The 17976-nt window shown below is 40.2% G+C and overlaps 1 protein-coding gene and 1 pseudogene across 8 annotated transcripts in view; both read left to right on the top strand.

The window, feature by feature from the left end:
- megf11 (multiple EGF-like-domains 11) overlaps window positions 1-17976 on the top strand; it is an 80238-nt gene that overhangs the window by 43724 nt on the left and 18538 nt on the right. For all 8 annotated transcript variants that reach the window (XM_085282258.1, XM_085282255.1, XM_085282254.1 and 5 more), the window contains 5 exons: window positions 4337-4583; window positions 4724-4844; window positions 5239-5375; window positions 13873-14085; window positions 14565-14739. In XM_085282258.1, coding sequence (XP_085138384.1) covers window positions 4337-4583; window positions 4724-4844; window positions 5239-5375; window positions 13873-14085; window positions 14565-14739 — 893 coding nt within the window. The remainder of the gene's footprint in view (window positions 1-4336; window positions 4584-4723; window positions 4845-5238; window positions 5376-13872; window positions 14086-14564; window positions 14740-17976) is intronic.
- Window positions 7923-8802, top strand: LOC146569748 (uncharacterized; annotated as a pseudogene).

The raw sequence follows: 17976 nt of genomic DNA, 5'->3' as shown, positions 1-17976 counted from the left end.
AATTAGTCAGCTTGTGCATTTAGCAAAATGTGAAAAATGAGTGCTCGCAAACGTTTACAACAGTTTGATAATTCGACTGTCTCAAGTACTTTATTTTTTTTTTCATTCTGACAGCTGGCTGCTGAAGTTCCACCTGAAAAGAGGCGTTAAAACCATTAAAGTATCAAACTGTTATATATGAAAAATGATTTGTTCCTCGTGTTAGTCTCTGAGTCCTCCTTCGCTCGTTCGTATAGTCACTGAAAGGTGTGAACAGCTTGCACACGTGCTTCTCTTTTTTTTTTCTTTTTTTTTGCAGATTAATTTCAGGGTGTTATTAAGATTTTTCTCTGTGATGGTTGTGATATGTCAACATCACATATATTCAGTCTCACGCTATACATTTTACCGCCATTTCATCGTAACAGAACTGTATTCGCACCTTTTTAATCGTTTTATTTGCTTGTTGGTAACGCAGAGCTGTCATCTGTCCACTACAAGGAATTTGAACCAAAACATTTAAAACCTGCAAATTTACATTTTTATATCAACACTGAGTCTAATGACTGCTTTTAGATGTGGTGAAATGATCTGCTTTTACATGTGGTGTTGCTGGAAGGATCAGCACCACCAAATTCATGCCTTTGTAGCTGCATGCAGAAATTTGCAGCAACTTCATCTTCAGTCACAGGTTGTCATGAGATCAGATGAGACAGGTCCTGACTACATGAGGTTGCCAGGTTCCCATGCTAAACGAGATCTTAAGTATTGTATTACAGGACAGATTAAACTGCTGAGACCATAAACTCAATAGGAAAATGTTGGTGTTGAAGCCGGTCCCAGCTGTTATAGCGGGAGATGCAGGATACACCTTGCACAGTTCATCAGTCCCTTGCAGGGCTAACACATTCACACATTCATACTCACACCTACCAATTAAACTGACATGCATGCTTTCAGACTGTGGGAGAAAACCAGAGTAATCAGAGAGAACCCACTCAAAGGCCCCAGCTACATTTGTTGGATTCAAACCCAGGACCTCCTTGTTGTGAGGCAACACTGCTAACCACCTCTGAAAATGCTTTGAGGGATAATAAGTGGAGCCAGTAGTGAGGTCATAGGCAATTTTCTCAACCACCGGGATCACCCCCTGCTGGCCATTTTAAAGAATACAGGTTTAATGCACTTGTGTGAAGGGTCCGTTTTTCGAACCGGTAGGTTAAGGTGCCCTGACACACACAAAGAAGAAGATATTGTGCTGACTGTTTGTTTTATGATGTCGCTCTTCCCCTTGCATGCAGCTTTAAAAGTAGCAACTGCAACATATAAATTATGCCCACATCCTTGGCACCATTACTGTAAGATGAAGATGATGTTAGAAAACATTTAAAATTTTCATCCGCAGAGCTGTAAAGTTGGATTTTGGTATTTTCTAGAATGATAGAAAATGTTAAAAAGCTGAAGTTTCAGCCGTGTTCAGTATTAAACATAAAGTTATGAAATGTTCACAATTGATAAAGGTTGAAAGGTTTTCTGAATGCTAGTGTAGCAACATAGGAAATATCAAATAGAAAAAAATCATATTAAAATGTGAGGTATCCTGGGTAAAGACCTTAATATACTTACTTACTTTTAGAGAGATGGTTGGTCAGGATGTCTTTTGGGGAAGTAATTAACAATAATGAAGCTTTCTTTCACTTGTTTTCTTTTGTATTGACTCATACAGACACGAGATATAAATGTTGTTGTACATTGTTGCTACCTTATAATAGGACAAGCACAAGCATATATGGGTCGTTTTTGAGAGTATGAAACAGGAGATAAGTGAACTGTCTCATTTTGATTTCTAATCAGATCTTTTCATTGGGGAGTCCACACGTTCTTCCTGTCTCTCTGTGTCCGTTTTTCTTAGCAATTGCTTGACAGCGTTAGCTCTGTGGAGGGCCTTTTGTCTGTTTTTTGCTCAAGGCATCCTCATAAAAGTACCTGCTCTCATATAATCCTGAGCAAGAGTGAAAAAAAAAAAATCATTGGAAAGACCAAAACCAGCAATTTCTTGTTATACCTCTCAACTCTGTGGTATTGAGCCACAAGGTAATTTATTCCCACTGAAGATCTAAACTGTGCCGTGATTTTATAATTTAGGTTTTTTTTTAAAGCAAACATCTTACCAAGCAGGAAAATTCTATGTTGTTGTTGCTGGCTACAACAGGAAGATGGTAAACATATTGGATCAGTCCATAAACCGCAGTGCCAGTGTACTGGTTTTGGTAACGAAGGAACACCACGGGCAATGTTCCCTCTAAGCTGCGCGTGTGCGCAATTGCGCACTGCTGCACGCTCTCTGCGCACAGAAAATCTGTGTTGTGCACAAAAAAAAAAAGAAAATCTAACCTGAATTGAAATTAAAATAAATACGTTAACAATTCTGTTTTGCAGTGTTAGTCAGTAAGTGACTGGCTGCTCCAGTATGGGATTAGAACGATGTCACCTTATCCCATAGTCCAGCCAATGATGAGATTCACATTCGTATATATACGCAGCTAATCAACGTCGTCCACAGGCTATGACAGCATCCTTATGCGCCGACACCGGTGTTTTAGCTAGCAAAGCGGCATGGCTGATGTGGAGTGAAGTCACGTTAATGACAACGTGTAGAACCATTGGAGATGTGAGCAGGACAGACGGAACAATTGACGGAAAAAGTGTGGACTTTATACCAGTTTTTAAATTGTGTTGATAGGCCACGTAAAACCAGTGTTATGATTAAAAAAAAAAAAAAAAAAAAAATATATATATATATATATATATATATATATATATGTGCAAGGTTTGTTTTTTTTCCTATTGTTGTTTATATTTACTGCGGAAACGCTCGAAAGCGCTCTCTGCCTGTGAGCAAAAACAGCCCCCCTCCCGACCCCCGCCGCCTTTCCTATTGGTGGAAAAATGTACCATGTCGACCAATCAAAAAATGATATGGCAACATGGCATTTAGTTGTTTGGGAAGGGGGGAGTTTTAGGAGTGATGGCGGTGTTTTGAGACGTGAGAGATTTGCGTTGTTTTGTGCAAATCTTGTGTAGTTAGTGTGTAGTGTAGTCAATAGTGTTGTTGTGTGTGTGTCAGAACAATGAGGCGACAACTGAATGTTACAGGTGTTACGGCAGTGATACATCTCCTGTTGTCAGGCCTGCAGGTATCAGGCTGTTGTTCTCCTTTATCTCATAGTGGACAGAAATGATTTGTTGGAGCGGCACAAATGATTTGTGTGGCATCAGATTTGATGCAGAACAGCTGATTGTTCTGTAAATAGTTTGAAATGTTTATTTAAAAAACCGCCCTGGCTGCATTTTTAGGTAAACAGCTGCAAGAAACTTTGTTGTTTGCAAAACTCGGTTACTTTTTTGAAGAAGTAACTATATAATTAATTGCCCAACATTGGTCATTATATGCTGTATTTTGCAGACAGGACTCTCTCCCAGACCACAGACTCATACTTATAATACAAGTCAGAGCTTTATTTAAAAAAAAAAAAAATTTAAAAAAGAAAGTTGTGTTTTCAAAATTGGAGTTCAAGTTATTTTTACTTCCAATAGTGTTAACGTACTGCACAGGTCATGAACAAGATTTTTTTTAAAATTTTCATTGTAAGTGGGCTAAAGCAGTTAATTAAAAGTAGTCTAACATAAATGCTGTAATTTGATTATTTTAATAAACCGTGTAACTTGGATGGATTCGATGCTGGCGTGACCACAGTGCACACGTCTGCTGTTGCTCACAGTGGTCGAAGGGACCGCTCAGGGAGTTTGTGTGTTCGCTCAGACACATGAAAAATTAGAGGGAACATTGACCACGGGTACCAGTGTGCTTTATTGATGTGTTTTTAATCGAGGTCTGTGGCCCACAGGAAGAATATCAGCCTTTTGGTACACAGATAGTATTTTAATAATATGTTCAATTAATTGAGTGAATAGATTACATCCAGCAATTTGTTTGCTGTTACATGTTCAAAAGATAAAAAAAATACACAGATTAAAGCTTTAGATTTTGAATTTGTTGAACTGATGAAAATTAATATTGGAGGCATAGAGATAGATTTGCAAGCAGTCTGAGACAGCGCTTCCAAATCATACCATTATAATAAAGAGTAATTCATTGGGAGGAAGATTTCCCCTGATCATTTATTATTAATGATGAACTTTTATGGTTATTCCAAACAATCATTAATGAGTCACTTTATTATTTATTGTGTTTTTATGTGACCGTTATGATTTTCAGTGTTCGCGAGTGTATTCTGATGCATAGTCTCCTCTTTTTTTCTGGTGTGCTTGATGCCACTTGTCTCTGTGCCTGCAGGCTGCGAGAGTGACTTCTGGGGACCTCACTGCAGCAATCGGTGCCAGTGCCAAAATGGGGCTAAGTGTAACCCCATCACAGGTGCCTGTGTCTGCACTGATGGGTACCAGGGATGGCGTTGTGAGGAGCCCTGTGAGCATGGTTATTACGGCAAGGCGTGCCAGTTACCATGCCAATGTCTCAATGGTGCCACCTGCAACCACGAGACAGGAGAGTGCATCTGTGCACCAGGCTACACAGGGGCTTTGTGAGTACCACTATCATATTTACTCTTTTGGCACATTTTATGTAGCAATGTGAGTGTGTATATCCAATTTCTTGCTGATGCAAAGAACTGCAGGCAAAGACAGGTTAATTATCTGATACTTTTGACTTGTGTGCTGACAGCTGTGGGGAGCGCTGCCCCTCCGGTAGTCATGGGCCTCAGTGTGAACAGCGCTGCCCCTGTCAGAACGGAGGAACGTGCCACCACATCACAGGAGATTGTTCCTGCCCTGCTGGGTGGACGGTAGGTCACAAAAGCAAAAGCAAAGGCCCGAGGGGAGAAAATACTTGAACGCTGTTGTAAGTTTAGGGGGGAAAAAGTACAATAAATGAGAATGCTGTGTCTCTGCTCCCTGGAAGGAGAAAAAAAATAGAATTTGTAGTGTGGAGTCTGACTACTGTGAACTTTCCATGTGAAAATTAACTCTGCATTGACCTTTCTGAAGATAATATGTGAAAATATCTTCCACAGTAAAGTGTACAGTTTTGAACTTACTTCTTGAATGTAATGCTTTCAGTTGCCTTCTAAAAAAAAAGAAAGAAGAAAAAGTAAACACATCTGCAGACACATAGAAGGACATTAACGATAGGTCTGAACTGTCCAAACTTCAATCAAGTCTGTTGGCTTGTTTTCACAGGGTTCAGTGTGTGCCCAGCCCTGCCCTCTTGGCAAGTACGGCATCAACTGCAGCAAAGACTGTTCCTGTCGTAACGGTGGAATGTGCGACCACATCACGGGGCAGTGCCAATGTGCAGCCGGCTTCAGTGGACGCAGGTATGCAGGTGACACGTCCGGCTGACAAACAGACCGCTCAGTTATTATTCAAAACGGCTTTTTCTGAAGTTCTATCAGCAAACTTTTGTGCTCCTACTTAAAATAGGTCATACAAAGGCATGATTTATTGATATTAGTATTTAATGCAAAAGAATGGTTTCATGCAGTTCCGCATTTAACAGTCACTCATTGACCCATTCTCTTTGTTGACTTCTAAATGAGGCACAAACCTGGCTGTTCTTTAAAAAGATAAAGGAAATCCTAGCATATTCTTATACTCGAGAGAAATAAGCATTTATAAATGCCCATTAGTCCATTTGAAGGTAGATTGGAAGCTTTTAATAGGGGCGTTGTATGTTTAATTAATCTTGTACTTCATGCTGGCCAGCAAGGTTTCATGTCTTCAGCCTTCATCCTCATCCACTCCCAGCCTATCCATTGATCTCACCATGAGCTACATGCTGTTTGGAGTCTGCTCATTAATTATAAGTAATGGGCTTATATTAAGGTCTCATTGAAATCCACAGATCTTTTTAGTTCCTCGTGCCTGCCAGAGCAGCCCAGAGCAGCCTGGGTTTATTAGTTCAGCTAAAGCAATTGTCTCTTGGATGGAAACACTTCCTTTACAAGACCTTTTCCTTTACTTTATTATTTTGCAAAATTGCCCTCATTCATTTTGTCAGTGGCAGGTGAATTAAACTGCCAGGAATAATCTAAGATTGTGTTACCCCCCACCCACGTGTGTCTAGTATAATAATACCATTGTCCTCTGATAAAACTAAAGCTAGGGTAATTTAAACATGAAACATAACTTGGCCATTTTATGTTGTAATTGAGCTATTTGTAAAAGCTTTGTTACACTCTTGAGACTGAAACTCCACCAGGACTGTATACTTAAGTCAGTATATTGAAGTGAATGAAGAAATCCATTTTTGGATCTACACTAGTTTATGTGCAGAAAACTGAAGCAGTTTCTGTTTAGCTGATGACGATTACTGAGTCTTGTCCAACCCCTGCAGAGACGCTGAAGTACTGACAGCAGAGGCCCGCTGTCCTTGTTAAAATTTGACCATGGATTTATGAAAGTATTTTTAAAGTAAACATTCATTATTAAAACTTTGAAATGTAAGAAGAGTGTTAATAATCAGTGACTCTGAATATGACCACTTTTTCATTAACAAATAATCTAACGCGTTACTATTTCCATAACAGTAGTCAGATTAAAGTTACTTGTCCAAACCACTGTGCGTTACTATTTTTAAAGCAAAAAGATTTGGTTTCTTCTTTTCGTCTCAGCGGATGACAAACGCATACGTGTCGTAAAACGTCACATAAGCAACAGCTCACGTTTCCCGCTCACAAGCAGCCAGCGACGTAAAAAAAAGTGTAAACAACAATGGAGGGAGAGAGATGTTCGTTCTTTAGCTGGAAATATGGTCACTATTTTGAGTTTCTGTCAACTAAAGATTTCAATATTAAGGTTCGTTGTACACTCTGTGTCGGCGTAAAAGTGTTATCTACCTTCAAAAACACTACGTCAAACTTAAGGAAACATTTGGAGTCGCAGCACGGCACAGTCAAACTCACAGAGAGAGTCCCACCAAGTGGTCCGAAGCAGAGAGCCGTGACTTCCGCAGGAGGTCCTACACCCTCAAACAACAAAAGTTGGACTTTGGTGCAAAACCAGTAAGTGATGAAGAATTGAAGAAGTTGGTCGCGCAGTATATTGTAGAAGAAATGCTAACTATAAACACTGTTGACTCGCCCTCGTTTCGTGCCATAATAAAAAAGATCCCTACTTCTAATGCCGAGCTGCCTCACCGAACGACTTTTACTTCTTACTTGGAGAGTTTGAAGGCCGCACTGAATGAAATTGACTTTGTTTCAACTACCGCGGATATTTGGACTGCTAACAACAGAGGCTATATGGGAGTAACGCTCCACTGGATCAGTAGAACCACATTAGAGCGCTACAAGGTTGCATTAGCATGTAGGCGGATTCGTGGTAGACACGTATGATGTCATTGGTACAGAAATCGAAAACGATTACTCAACAAAGTAGTTGCAACAGTTACTGACAATGGATCCAACTTTGTTAAGGCGTTTCAAATTTATCATCCTGTCACGGAGTCCGATGATGAGACGGAGAAGGAAGAGTCCACCCCCAAAGACGATGATGTCACTTTTTCTGATCTGTCAGAATGAAAGTGATGGTCAGCTGTCTCTTCCCCCGCACCGCAGGTGTGCTTTGCACACCATCAACATAATTTGCACACAGAGAGCAGGGCTGTGTATAGGAGCAGCACAGCAAAATGCACAGCTCTTCGGACCAAATTGAGTAGATCTACACTTGCATCAGAAACAGTGGAAGAAATCAGTAAAAGAAAGCTCCTAATACCAACACCCACAAGGTGGAATTCCTTTTTTGATGCTGTAAAGAGAATTGCAGACATCCCCATGGGTGAGCTGAATACTCTGTGCACAAAGCTAGGACTGAAGTGCTTCAAAGATCAAGAATATCAGGTCCTGCATGAGTACTGCATGGCCATGAAACCTCTGACTGCAGCACTGGACATTTTACAAGGCGACTGTCCATATGGAACTTTACTACTAACACTTGAAGTTCTGATGCAGAAGACCCAGGCTGTGAAAGATGACCTCTCCAGGATGACTGCAGGCCTTCCAGATGCCATTGTACAGGTACGCTCTGTCTTTAAATTTGTCAAATTTTTTGCTTCATACAATTCACAAACATGGAACAGAATATTAATTATCATTGAAAAATAAGATTACAACAATTAAAATGTTTACAAGTAACCTAAAACAAAATAAATCCATAATACTGATCTCATATTAGGCATGGTTTGCAAATAATTCAATAACATATTAAATTGTAGGCATAAAAATATCGATTATGTTTTTTAGGCTATTCAGACTCGTTTCACCGGTGTGCTAGACGACAAAGATGCCCTTCTCGCAGCTGCCAGTTGTCCAAAATTCAAACTCCGATGGCTGAGAGATACAGGAAGGAGGGAGCGAGTACAACAACTTCTGACAGCAGAGTGTTGCACCACTGCTCCTCTGGCAAAAAAACCTGCCAGTGTGCCCAGTGCTACTACATCTAGCAGCCAAGGTGAGATGGCAGAGCCAGAGGAGGAGACCTATTCTGCAGAAAAAGAAGTCATGGACTACCTGATGTCAGGCTACGACCTTCAGATTCTGCATACGTTTTCAAGCATAAAGACATTTTTTTTTAAAGTATAACACTCCAACCCCATCAAGTACTCCTGTGGAGCGACTTTTTAGTCTGGGAGGTTTGGTGCTCACGCCTAAAAGAAATCGACTTTCTGACAAAGGGTTTGAGAAGCTTCTGTTAATGAGGTACAACCACTGGTTTACTCGCTCCAGTCTACTGTTTCCCCCATAACATGCAATGACAACATATACTGAAAAAAAGAGAATGGGGAATCCAATTTAAATAACTATTTACAAGTAACTGAATTAAGTTTATCAAAGTCACTTAATAAACTTATTAAAGTTTTCAAGTTGATTAACTTAAATCAATTACTTGCAAGAAAGTAAGGCAATTTAAGTTGGACCTGCAGTCTCTTTTTTTTCATAAGATTAGTCCAAAGTTACAATAGTGCTTACATGTGGATGATAAAAAAAAAGTATCTTAAGGGAAGTCAAGAAAGACTCTTTGTTTGTTTGTTTGTTTGTTTGTTTGTTTGTTTTTTATAAAAAAGTATTTGTTAAATGAAGTCGACTTATTGTTTTTTATAAAGTTTTTGTTAAAGTCAAAAACTTTCTTTGTTTTTTTTTTAATAAAAAGTATTTATGTTAAGTGAAGTAACAAGACTTTCTTTATTTTCATACAAACAAGTATTTCTGTCAGGAAAAAGTTCAGCTTCAAATGTCAGGAGATATATTGTTGACATTACTGTTAAAATACACTTCCAATAAAGTGAGTATTGGCAAAACCGGTTGATGTTTTTATGTTGAGGCAGTGGGGAGTGTTATTGGCAGCTTCTGAAAGTAACTAATAAAGTAACGAGTAATCTAACTTAGTTACTTTAAAAATAAAATAAAGTAGGGCTGGGCCATATTATACCGTTCACGGTAATACCGGTATAATGTTAGGCAACGATAGGAAAATGAAATATCGCGATAGAATATGAGTAAAACGCGCGTGCGCAGTGCCTTTGTTTTTTTGTGTGTGAAATTATTTTTTAACCATTTGACTTGAATTTGATTTAAGCAGATGCATATTCTTTGTGATATGACCATATGGGAAACAAATGATCATTTAGCCATTTATTTTTAGCTCAAAATGACAACATTAACACAGTAAAACAGGTCTCTTTTTTAAACAGAAGCCTGTCATGCTTAACTTTTGAGAATATAAGTAAATCTTTCTTTAAAAGAACTCTGTCCTGCTTAACTTAAAATTATATAAATTAATAGAAAGCAATAGAACAAAAACATTCTTGTAACAGTGCACATATAGTGCATTTAGTACAATTGGCTTCAGTTGAGGTATTATTTCAGCTTTTCTAATGCTAATCAGCTGCTCCTGTTTGTAAACCCGCTTGTTCCCATGATTACACATCATAACTCATCATCATTATTAATCTATGTATTACTTTTATGTATTAGTCATCTATTTGTTGTAATCATCTATCCTTGCAGTTGTTTATTACACAAAATAAATTTTATTATCACACTTCTGGCCACATAGCGCTGATATTCACTGCACATGCCCATATTAACCTTAACCAGAGGGTTTAAAAAAAACAAACCAATGTTTACATACCATATCTGCTTCTGCCGTGGCCTGGTGGACAAGAAATTGGTTAAGGGTTCCCCGAGCTTTCACGCCCCTCATGTTCTTCATGCGCCCACCATTAGAAGCATGCCTATGGAAAAAGTGAGGGTGTCACCGCAGCTGCTCACACGTAAACGTCGGTGAAAAAGACGTTGCAGCACGGCGTGTGATCTGGACACAAGCGATGGAGGCACAACTTGTAGAACTTTGGAAAGCTCATCCGAGCCTTTTCGATGTGGCATCACAAAATTATCACGACCACAACAACCGTGAAAATAGTTGGATTTACATTGCTGCTCAATCACAGCTGCCTGATCAATGTCTTTCATTAGCAATTTAGCAAAGTTGATGGTGGTGGCGTGCGTATCTGTCTGAGTGAAAGACAGAGAGGGAGAGCGAGCGACAGATTTTCTATTATAACCTTCATTTTATGGAGTCACAGTGTGAGCACTCAGGTCGCATCAGAGCATCGGGCGGTATAGTGTGAGACCCTGCCTCGTGACCTATAAACTTATAACCCCTGTGAGTCAATCGTGCAGTTTGAAAATCGCACAGTGTATGTCCAGCTTTAGGTGTACTGTCGTCCGAGAATTGCACCGCAGTGTCGGCGTTTGTTTCCCTGTTGGCCATGCTTCTTGTTGTGGTCATCTGTTGTCTTCCGGTATTTTCTCCGTAAGCAACCTTTCCTCGACCAATGAGATGAACGGTAATCTGACTTGTCATACTCGAATTGTCATAAGTGTGCTGTCAGCTCATTGGTCACAAAGCAGGAGAGGGGCTGGGAATTATGTTTTCAAACAAAGTGTTAATTCCATGAACATTTATAGACTACTTTTGATTCTCACTGTATTACGGGACAAAGTGCGTCCCTTATTAGCTCAATACGGGACGTGTACTTTTGTTTCTAAATACGGGACGATTCCGTTTTTTAAGGGACGGTTGGCAACCCTAGGTCAAACGAACACTGCAGCATCACTGAGAGTTAAAAACTGTCTCAATTCTTTCATCTTTAATAAAACGATCAGCATTGCTGCTTTACCAGGTGTAACTATGAAGTTTAACTTCCAGGCATCCATGAAAACAAAATGTATTACATTTAACGGAGTTAGAAGTTAGCAGGACGCTAGCGGAAGTTAGCTCGCTATAGCGAGCTAACTTCTCAGCGGTAACTATAGTTACCGCTGAGATTTCTGAAAAAATTCAAATGTACAGCTCTGCTATCATGTCCAACATAAATGAAGACAGGAAACTAAACAGCAGTGACGTTTGTAGGGTTACTGAAGTTGGGCTAGCTGGTATATAATGATGTGCTACCTGATCGCTAGTGACACAGCTATGCTAGCATAACATAAACAGTGAAGCTGGAGGACGAACACTAACACTTTTCCACTTATAAAAGTTAACATTAAGGTTCCTGATAGTTAGAGACAAATGCAATCGCATGGCAGGATGCTGTAAACGGACCAAACTTCAGTCAGGAGAACAACTGAGATGATCCATCCACAATACAAGGTTAGTCATTAATATACTGCAACAACATGGGAATAGAGTATCTGCCGGAGAATTCAACATTAATGACTCAATGGTACAGAAGTGGAGGAAGCAAGAAGAATGAGTTTAATAAAGTTTGATTTATCTGACTGCTTTGTTTCGCTTAATGTGCCTTATAATCCCGTGCACCTTATGGTCTGAAAAATACGTACTGCACACTGCAGTTTCATGTTGCAAAGCACCTCTTTTTAACTTCAGTGGATATTATACATGGTTATGCTCAGGATATGTCAGCCCATTTCTACTGGAAATGCCTTTTGGTTAAACTTTAAGCAAGGAATTTGCATTTGCACTGTTACATTTTTATAAAGCTTTAATGTACATAAAAACCAGCTTCTTGTTTAAGTGAAAATAAATGGAAGGTTGTCTTTTTGTACTAGTAATGTTGTGGAGTTGTATTTTGTCTCGCATCAATTATATCGTCAGTTATATCGTTATCGCAAATTTTCAAATATATATCGTGATAAATATTTTTGGCCATATCGCCCTGCTCTAAAGTAAAGTAACTAAATTACTTTTGGAAGGAGTAATCAGTAGTCCGTAATATATTACTTTTTCAAAGTAACTGTGGCAACACTGTTAATAATATATCCATATTATTTAATGTATTGAAGCTGGGGCTGGAGTTTTATTTCATGTTCCAATTCTTAAACAATCTTTGCATTGCGTAAAATATGATAAAGCATTATTGTTTTTTAGTATTATATTTACATGCACTTTCCAAAAACACCCTGTTGCATTCAGATCTGCCGCATTTCCTCGTGGCAGAGATTCAACAAGGTGCTGGAAACATTCCTCTGAGATTTTGGTTCATATTGACATGATAGCATCACACAGTTGCTGCAGATTTTTCAGCTGCGTGTATTGATGTGAATCTCCCGTTCCACCGCATCCCAGGGGTACTCTGTTGTGGATTGAGAACGTGTGACTGTTGAGGCCGTTGGAGTACAGTGAGCTCACTGTCATCTTCAAACCAGTTTGAGATGATTTGAGCTTTGTGACATTGCGTGCTGTCTTGCTGGAAACAGTCATTAGATGATGGGTAGACTGCTGTAATAAAGGTACGGACATGGTCAGCAACAAAACTCAGGTAGGCTGTTTAAACAATGCTCAGTTGGTACTAATCGGTCCAAAGTGTGCCAAGAAAATATCCCCCACACCATTACACAACCAGGTCAGTACCAGGTATTTAAACCCTAGTGGGAGTTCTCCCTTAAGAGGGTCGTTGACCCGCTCTTGATCATGTGCCTCATCACACGAGCCAAGGCGTGAAAAAGGTGAGTGTCATTATCAGCAGAGGTTTCAGGTGAAACCATCGTGAGACCTTGCCTCACACTGTCATGTGAACTATTAAGAATGGCTGATGCAAGATGTGAGTGGGGGTTATTTAACAGCTAACCTTCTGAAGACACACAAAAATGTAGTCTGCTATAAAATCAGATGGTGACTGGTACCAACGTAAAACAATAAAATAATAATACAAATAAAACTTTACAAGCAACCTATTATATATTTATCTTATGCTTTTAAAATGTGAACAGAGTGGTTAGAGTAAAATATTTGCCCGCATTTATTTTCCTTTGAGTTTAGAAGGTTCAGGGTCTATGAAATATGTATCCAAAATGAAATGTTTCAGTTTTACTAAAATGGCTCATAATAAATATAAAATTGACTCAATTTCCTTCATGTACTTGTGACCATGTGCAATTTGTAAAGGCTTTTTAATGCTGTAGTGATTAAGCATTGACATTGTTGAAAAATACCATCATTTATTAACTGAACTGCACTCACAGAGCTGAAAGGTGGGATTTGTCTGTGTTTGAAACCCTAAAACATGAACTAGAGAAAGGACAGAAAAATGAGCACATTTTAAAAGATGGAACCAAGCAGAGTTTGAGATTTTGCAGATTATTCTTTATTCAATTCATTTTATTCAATTGTTGAAATTAACATTGTATATATCTGTATATATATATCATACATGCACAAAAAGAATCTTTAACATTTCCAACATCAGATTTTCATGTTACAAGTCTTGACTCATTTTTTCCCCCATGTACCTGACATTTTTTAGAGCAGCAATTTAAAAGACTCCGTCATTGCTCTGTAATTTTCCTCCAGATGTCAGGATGACTGCCCTGTGGGCACCTATGGACCGCAATGTAACCAGAAGTGCGAGTGTCAGAATGGAGCCAAGTGTCACCATATCAATGGAGCCTGTCTATGTGAAACAGGGTTTAAAGGGCCTAATTGCCAGGAGAGATTCTGTCCCCCAGGTCTATACGGCCTCATTTGTGACAAGTACTGCCCCTGTAACACCACCAACACCATCAGGTAAGTGAGACATCAGTGCAAGGCCACACACAGCTTTGCTCTGACCAAGCCCTGAAGCAAAGACTCTCCATATGAATAAAGATTTCTGCAACTCAATTTTGTCTCATCTTAACTCTATGCCAGCACTCATTCTGAAGTCTGGACACCTCTTAGCCATGTCATCCAGTTAGCTTTTAATCGCGACCTTTACTTCATTCATAATTTCTCAGCAGCATTCATAGTTAATGCAATGTTAATGCTCTGATTCCGGCAAGAGTTGGGCATCGGCCATAGAAGTCATTACAGAACGAAGGAGAAAAGGGACACCTCATCTATCAGAAACGAGCACGTAGACGCGTAGATGGATGAATGGCTTTTGGCGCGGACTTCACACTTTGATCCTGCTCAAGAATGAAGTGTTGATACTTTTAGAGCTCAAACTTCACCTCACCCTTTTTCTTCCTGTCATTGTCCCATATTTCTTTCTCATTATATTGTAGCTGCCACCCGCTTTCTGGTGAATGCACCTGCTCTGCGGGATGGACAGGGCTTTACTGTAATGAGTCCTGTCCGCCTGGATTCTATGGAGAGGGTTGCATGCTGACTTGTAGCTGTGCCAACGGAGCTGACTGTCATCCTGTCACGGGTACCTGTACATGTGCCCCTGGGTTCATGGTGAGTATCATGTACATTCACTGCTATTTTATTGTACTCATATCTGTGGCCACTTTCAGGATAATGTTTTATTAAAGATTTTCTTTCAAATTTGACCTTTACCTGATCTCATGAGATCTAGATCTCTTTTCCCAGAGCCAAAATGCCAAGGTGGGGCCACAGTTACGCTATGCAAACCGAAACACAGCCAATGTGTACTCAAGGAAAAGGAGGAAAAAAGAAGTTGGTGGAAAAACAGAGAAAAGAGCACTCAAAATGCATTAAAAACAAGCATAAGCTTAAACGGCATTTAAAACACTTAGAAAGAGCAGTCCTTGAACATCCATGACTTTGTGTTCTAAACCACGTTGACACTCGCATGTCCATTTTAATTTATTCGCAGCTATAATTACCATGTCAACTTGTAATTATGCTATTGGTTACATTAATTTCTCATGAAATGCTCAAGGGTTAATTGTATTTGTAACCTCGCTCCTCGTGATCTTTAATATACTGAAGAATATCTCTATCTCCACTAACCAATAATTGTACTCGCATGTCTCATACCATATGCTGCGAAACTCTCCGCCATGAGCCTAAGTTGTGAAGGTTGCAGCTTTGACTTATGTTTCATGTTTTTTTGTGGCTGTTGTAAAAGGTTTGTGTCAGTGTGGTCATAATTTTTTTGGAAGTTGTCCCAGTTTCACTTTAGAAGCTTTTTGTACACAGACAGTCAAGAGCAAGGGGAGACATTTTATTATCGCCTTATTATAAATGTGCTCTACCGCATCACAATAAATCCTCTGGTACCTCCCAGTGCAGACATTAATAATGGGTCGTGTGTATTTTACAAATACAGTCGATATGTCTTGACTTGTAGCATCAGTGATCTGTACTCCTGGACCAATTGGGAGAAAATTGAATCCTTGACCTATATATGTTTTCGTTTTAGTCGGTTTTTGTTGCAGCCACATTGTTCCCTCTTACAACTGTCAAATTAGTTGGGTAACTTCAATCAGTTTCCCTATTGTATTTCTTGTCTTGCAATCTGAAGTTAGAGAGCAACAGCGACTGCAAGGGTACATTCCTGCCAACATTACATTTCGGTGGAAATTGCCTGTGTCTTACACCAGGCCACTGTGGTGAATTGAGCTACCGAGTAGGGCCGCAGACTGTGTCTTAATTTGCTCCACCTGTTCTCTTTGGCGGCTGCTGGGAAGGACTGCCAGATCCATTAAATAGACCTAGAGGGCAGGAGCTGGAAAGAAAAGAAGGCAGTCAGATGGGACCAGACACACCTCATATGGAGGATTGGTGTGTTTGAGTGTGTGTGGAGAGTTTTTTTTGTTTGTTTTTTTGTACTCTGAACAAAGCTGCTGCTGTGCAAACACTTTGTTACAGAGGTAGAGCTGTGTAGCTGCTACCTGTAATTGTGTGACATGCATCACACATGGTTATTATCACATGGAGCTTTTAAAATGTGGTTGATGATGGTGTTGCGGCTATGATTGCAAGCGAAGTCACTTCCCCGGGGGACAGCTGATAAGACTAAGCCTCCCCACTGCATCTTTGTTCTGGAGTCCCATCGGGGGGCAAACCAAGCAAAGTGTCTGAGCAGACTGAGCACCTCCACGCTTGATTTAGCTCTAGTAATTGGACATGCTCTTTTTGACTGGGACAAAGTGATTACATGTTACCTATTCAGGCATTGTCCCTTGCAATCTGCAGCATGTGGACTCTGTAAGGTGTCTTTCTTTTTTTTTCTTTTTTTCTACAGATTCTGTTGGTACCGCTTTATGTGAAATATGAATGCATTAGGAATGGATTCCAGTCTGCCTTTGTAGGTGGTGAAAACAATTTTCCTATCTCTCAGGGATTTCTCTCCTCATCAGAAGGTTCAGAGGTTCATTTTCAACCATGCTGCATGAATTTTAAACTGCACTCACTCACCCAGCAGTTAGATGAACTGTTAAGGAGTGAGAATGATTGGTAATTAGTGGTGCCATTTGCATCTAGTCTCGAAGGGTACCAGCCTGATCAATGTTGTGTCAGCTAGTGGCTTTCTGGAAAAAATGCACTCCAATTACATTAAGATACTAATAGGTATGAATTTAGTGCTTTGGCCAAGGACGACCTGGTCTGGTCTGGTTACTACTTCTATCGGCTGTGTAGTTATGTAAGGTCCTGCTGCTCCTATGCAATGGACTGACAGCCCGTGTATTAATAATGATTCTCCACATCCAGACTTCTATCCTTCCCAGCTCAGAAGGAATATGAATCAGTCGACTAATGAGAGAGCTGCCTTTCCCCACTTGAGAACAGACCAACCACTGGAGTCCGCACTGTGAGGGGGGAAACCAAGTGGAATTCAACGCAGTCATGGAGGCAGCAAAATCCATGGTCATTTGTGGCTGTATGACGTTTTATCCATGAGTCCAGTCACCAGTAAATTGCCTGAGCTCTGAAGAAAGACTGCACCTCCCTGCCAGTCCCCCTCTGTCCAGCCCTCCCCCACCCCCCACCCCCCAGCCGGTCGAACTTCTTGCCGCACTTAACAACTGTAACTGAACTGCTATTGTTAGCAGTCTTGAAGCTGTCGTTTGCGGCAGAACAAAGGTTATTGCAACCGATTGATAAAAATTTCATTCGCAGACAGGCGCTTTTATGTGGTGTACGGGGAGGAGAGATGTTTTAAGATGTGTGTTCTGCCCCTGGCGTCCACTGGCACATCTCCTCCTGCCTCATGTTTAAACTGAGTTCAAAATGATAATGAGAGCAGTGAGCAGCCAGCAGTCCCCCAGATCTCTGGTGAGCGAAGCAAGAGCCACTCAGGACTCCTCTGGGCCTCTAATTGGAACTCTAAATCATTGTGTCACCTGTCACTCAAGTCAGGGTTTGAAACAAAGGGTGTGGGCATCCATAGACTGGCTGTGATCTCTAGCTGAGGGAGGGACAAGAGCGGTGGAGGTGGGTTGTGCTCAGCCTTTAAAGCAGAGAAATTCTAATGACAGCAGGATGCAGAGGACAGAGACGGAGTACTTCATGTCCTTTACCAGATACTTAATTTTAATGCAACAACACTAAAAGGCTGTGCCAATGTGGCTGCCAATCTTTTCTATGGTATATTAGAGTGAGAGGTTAGAGAGTTGGTCTATAAGTGATACCTGTGGGATCCTGTCCATCCATTTCACTGTGGAACTCATTTACTTGGATTTTATCGCTGTTTTTGCCTAGTGTGGCTTTGGCTGAATATCTAGC

The sequence above is a fragment of the Mchenga conophoros genome, linkage group LG7, assembly GCF_057382185.1.
Source record: "Mchenga conophoros isolate Kocher_MC1m ecotype Shallow Benthic linkage group LG7, M_conophoros_male_GT1.1, whole genome shotgun sequence".
In the NCBI taxonomy this organism is placed as follows: domain Eukaryota; kingdom Metazoa; phylum Chordata; class Actinopteri; order Cichliformes; family Cichlidae; genus Mchenga; species Mchenga conophoros.
Note: the sequence above shows the minus strand (reverse complement) of the source record. Positions and strands in the feature narration are given on the sequence as shown.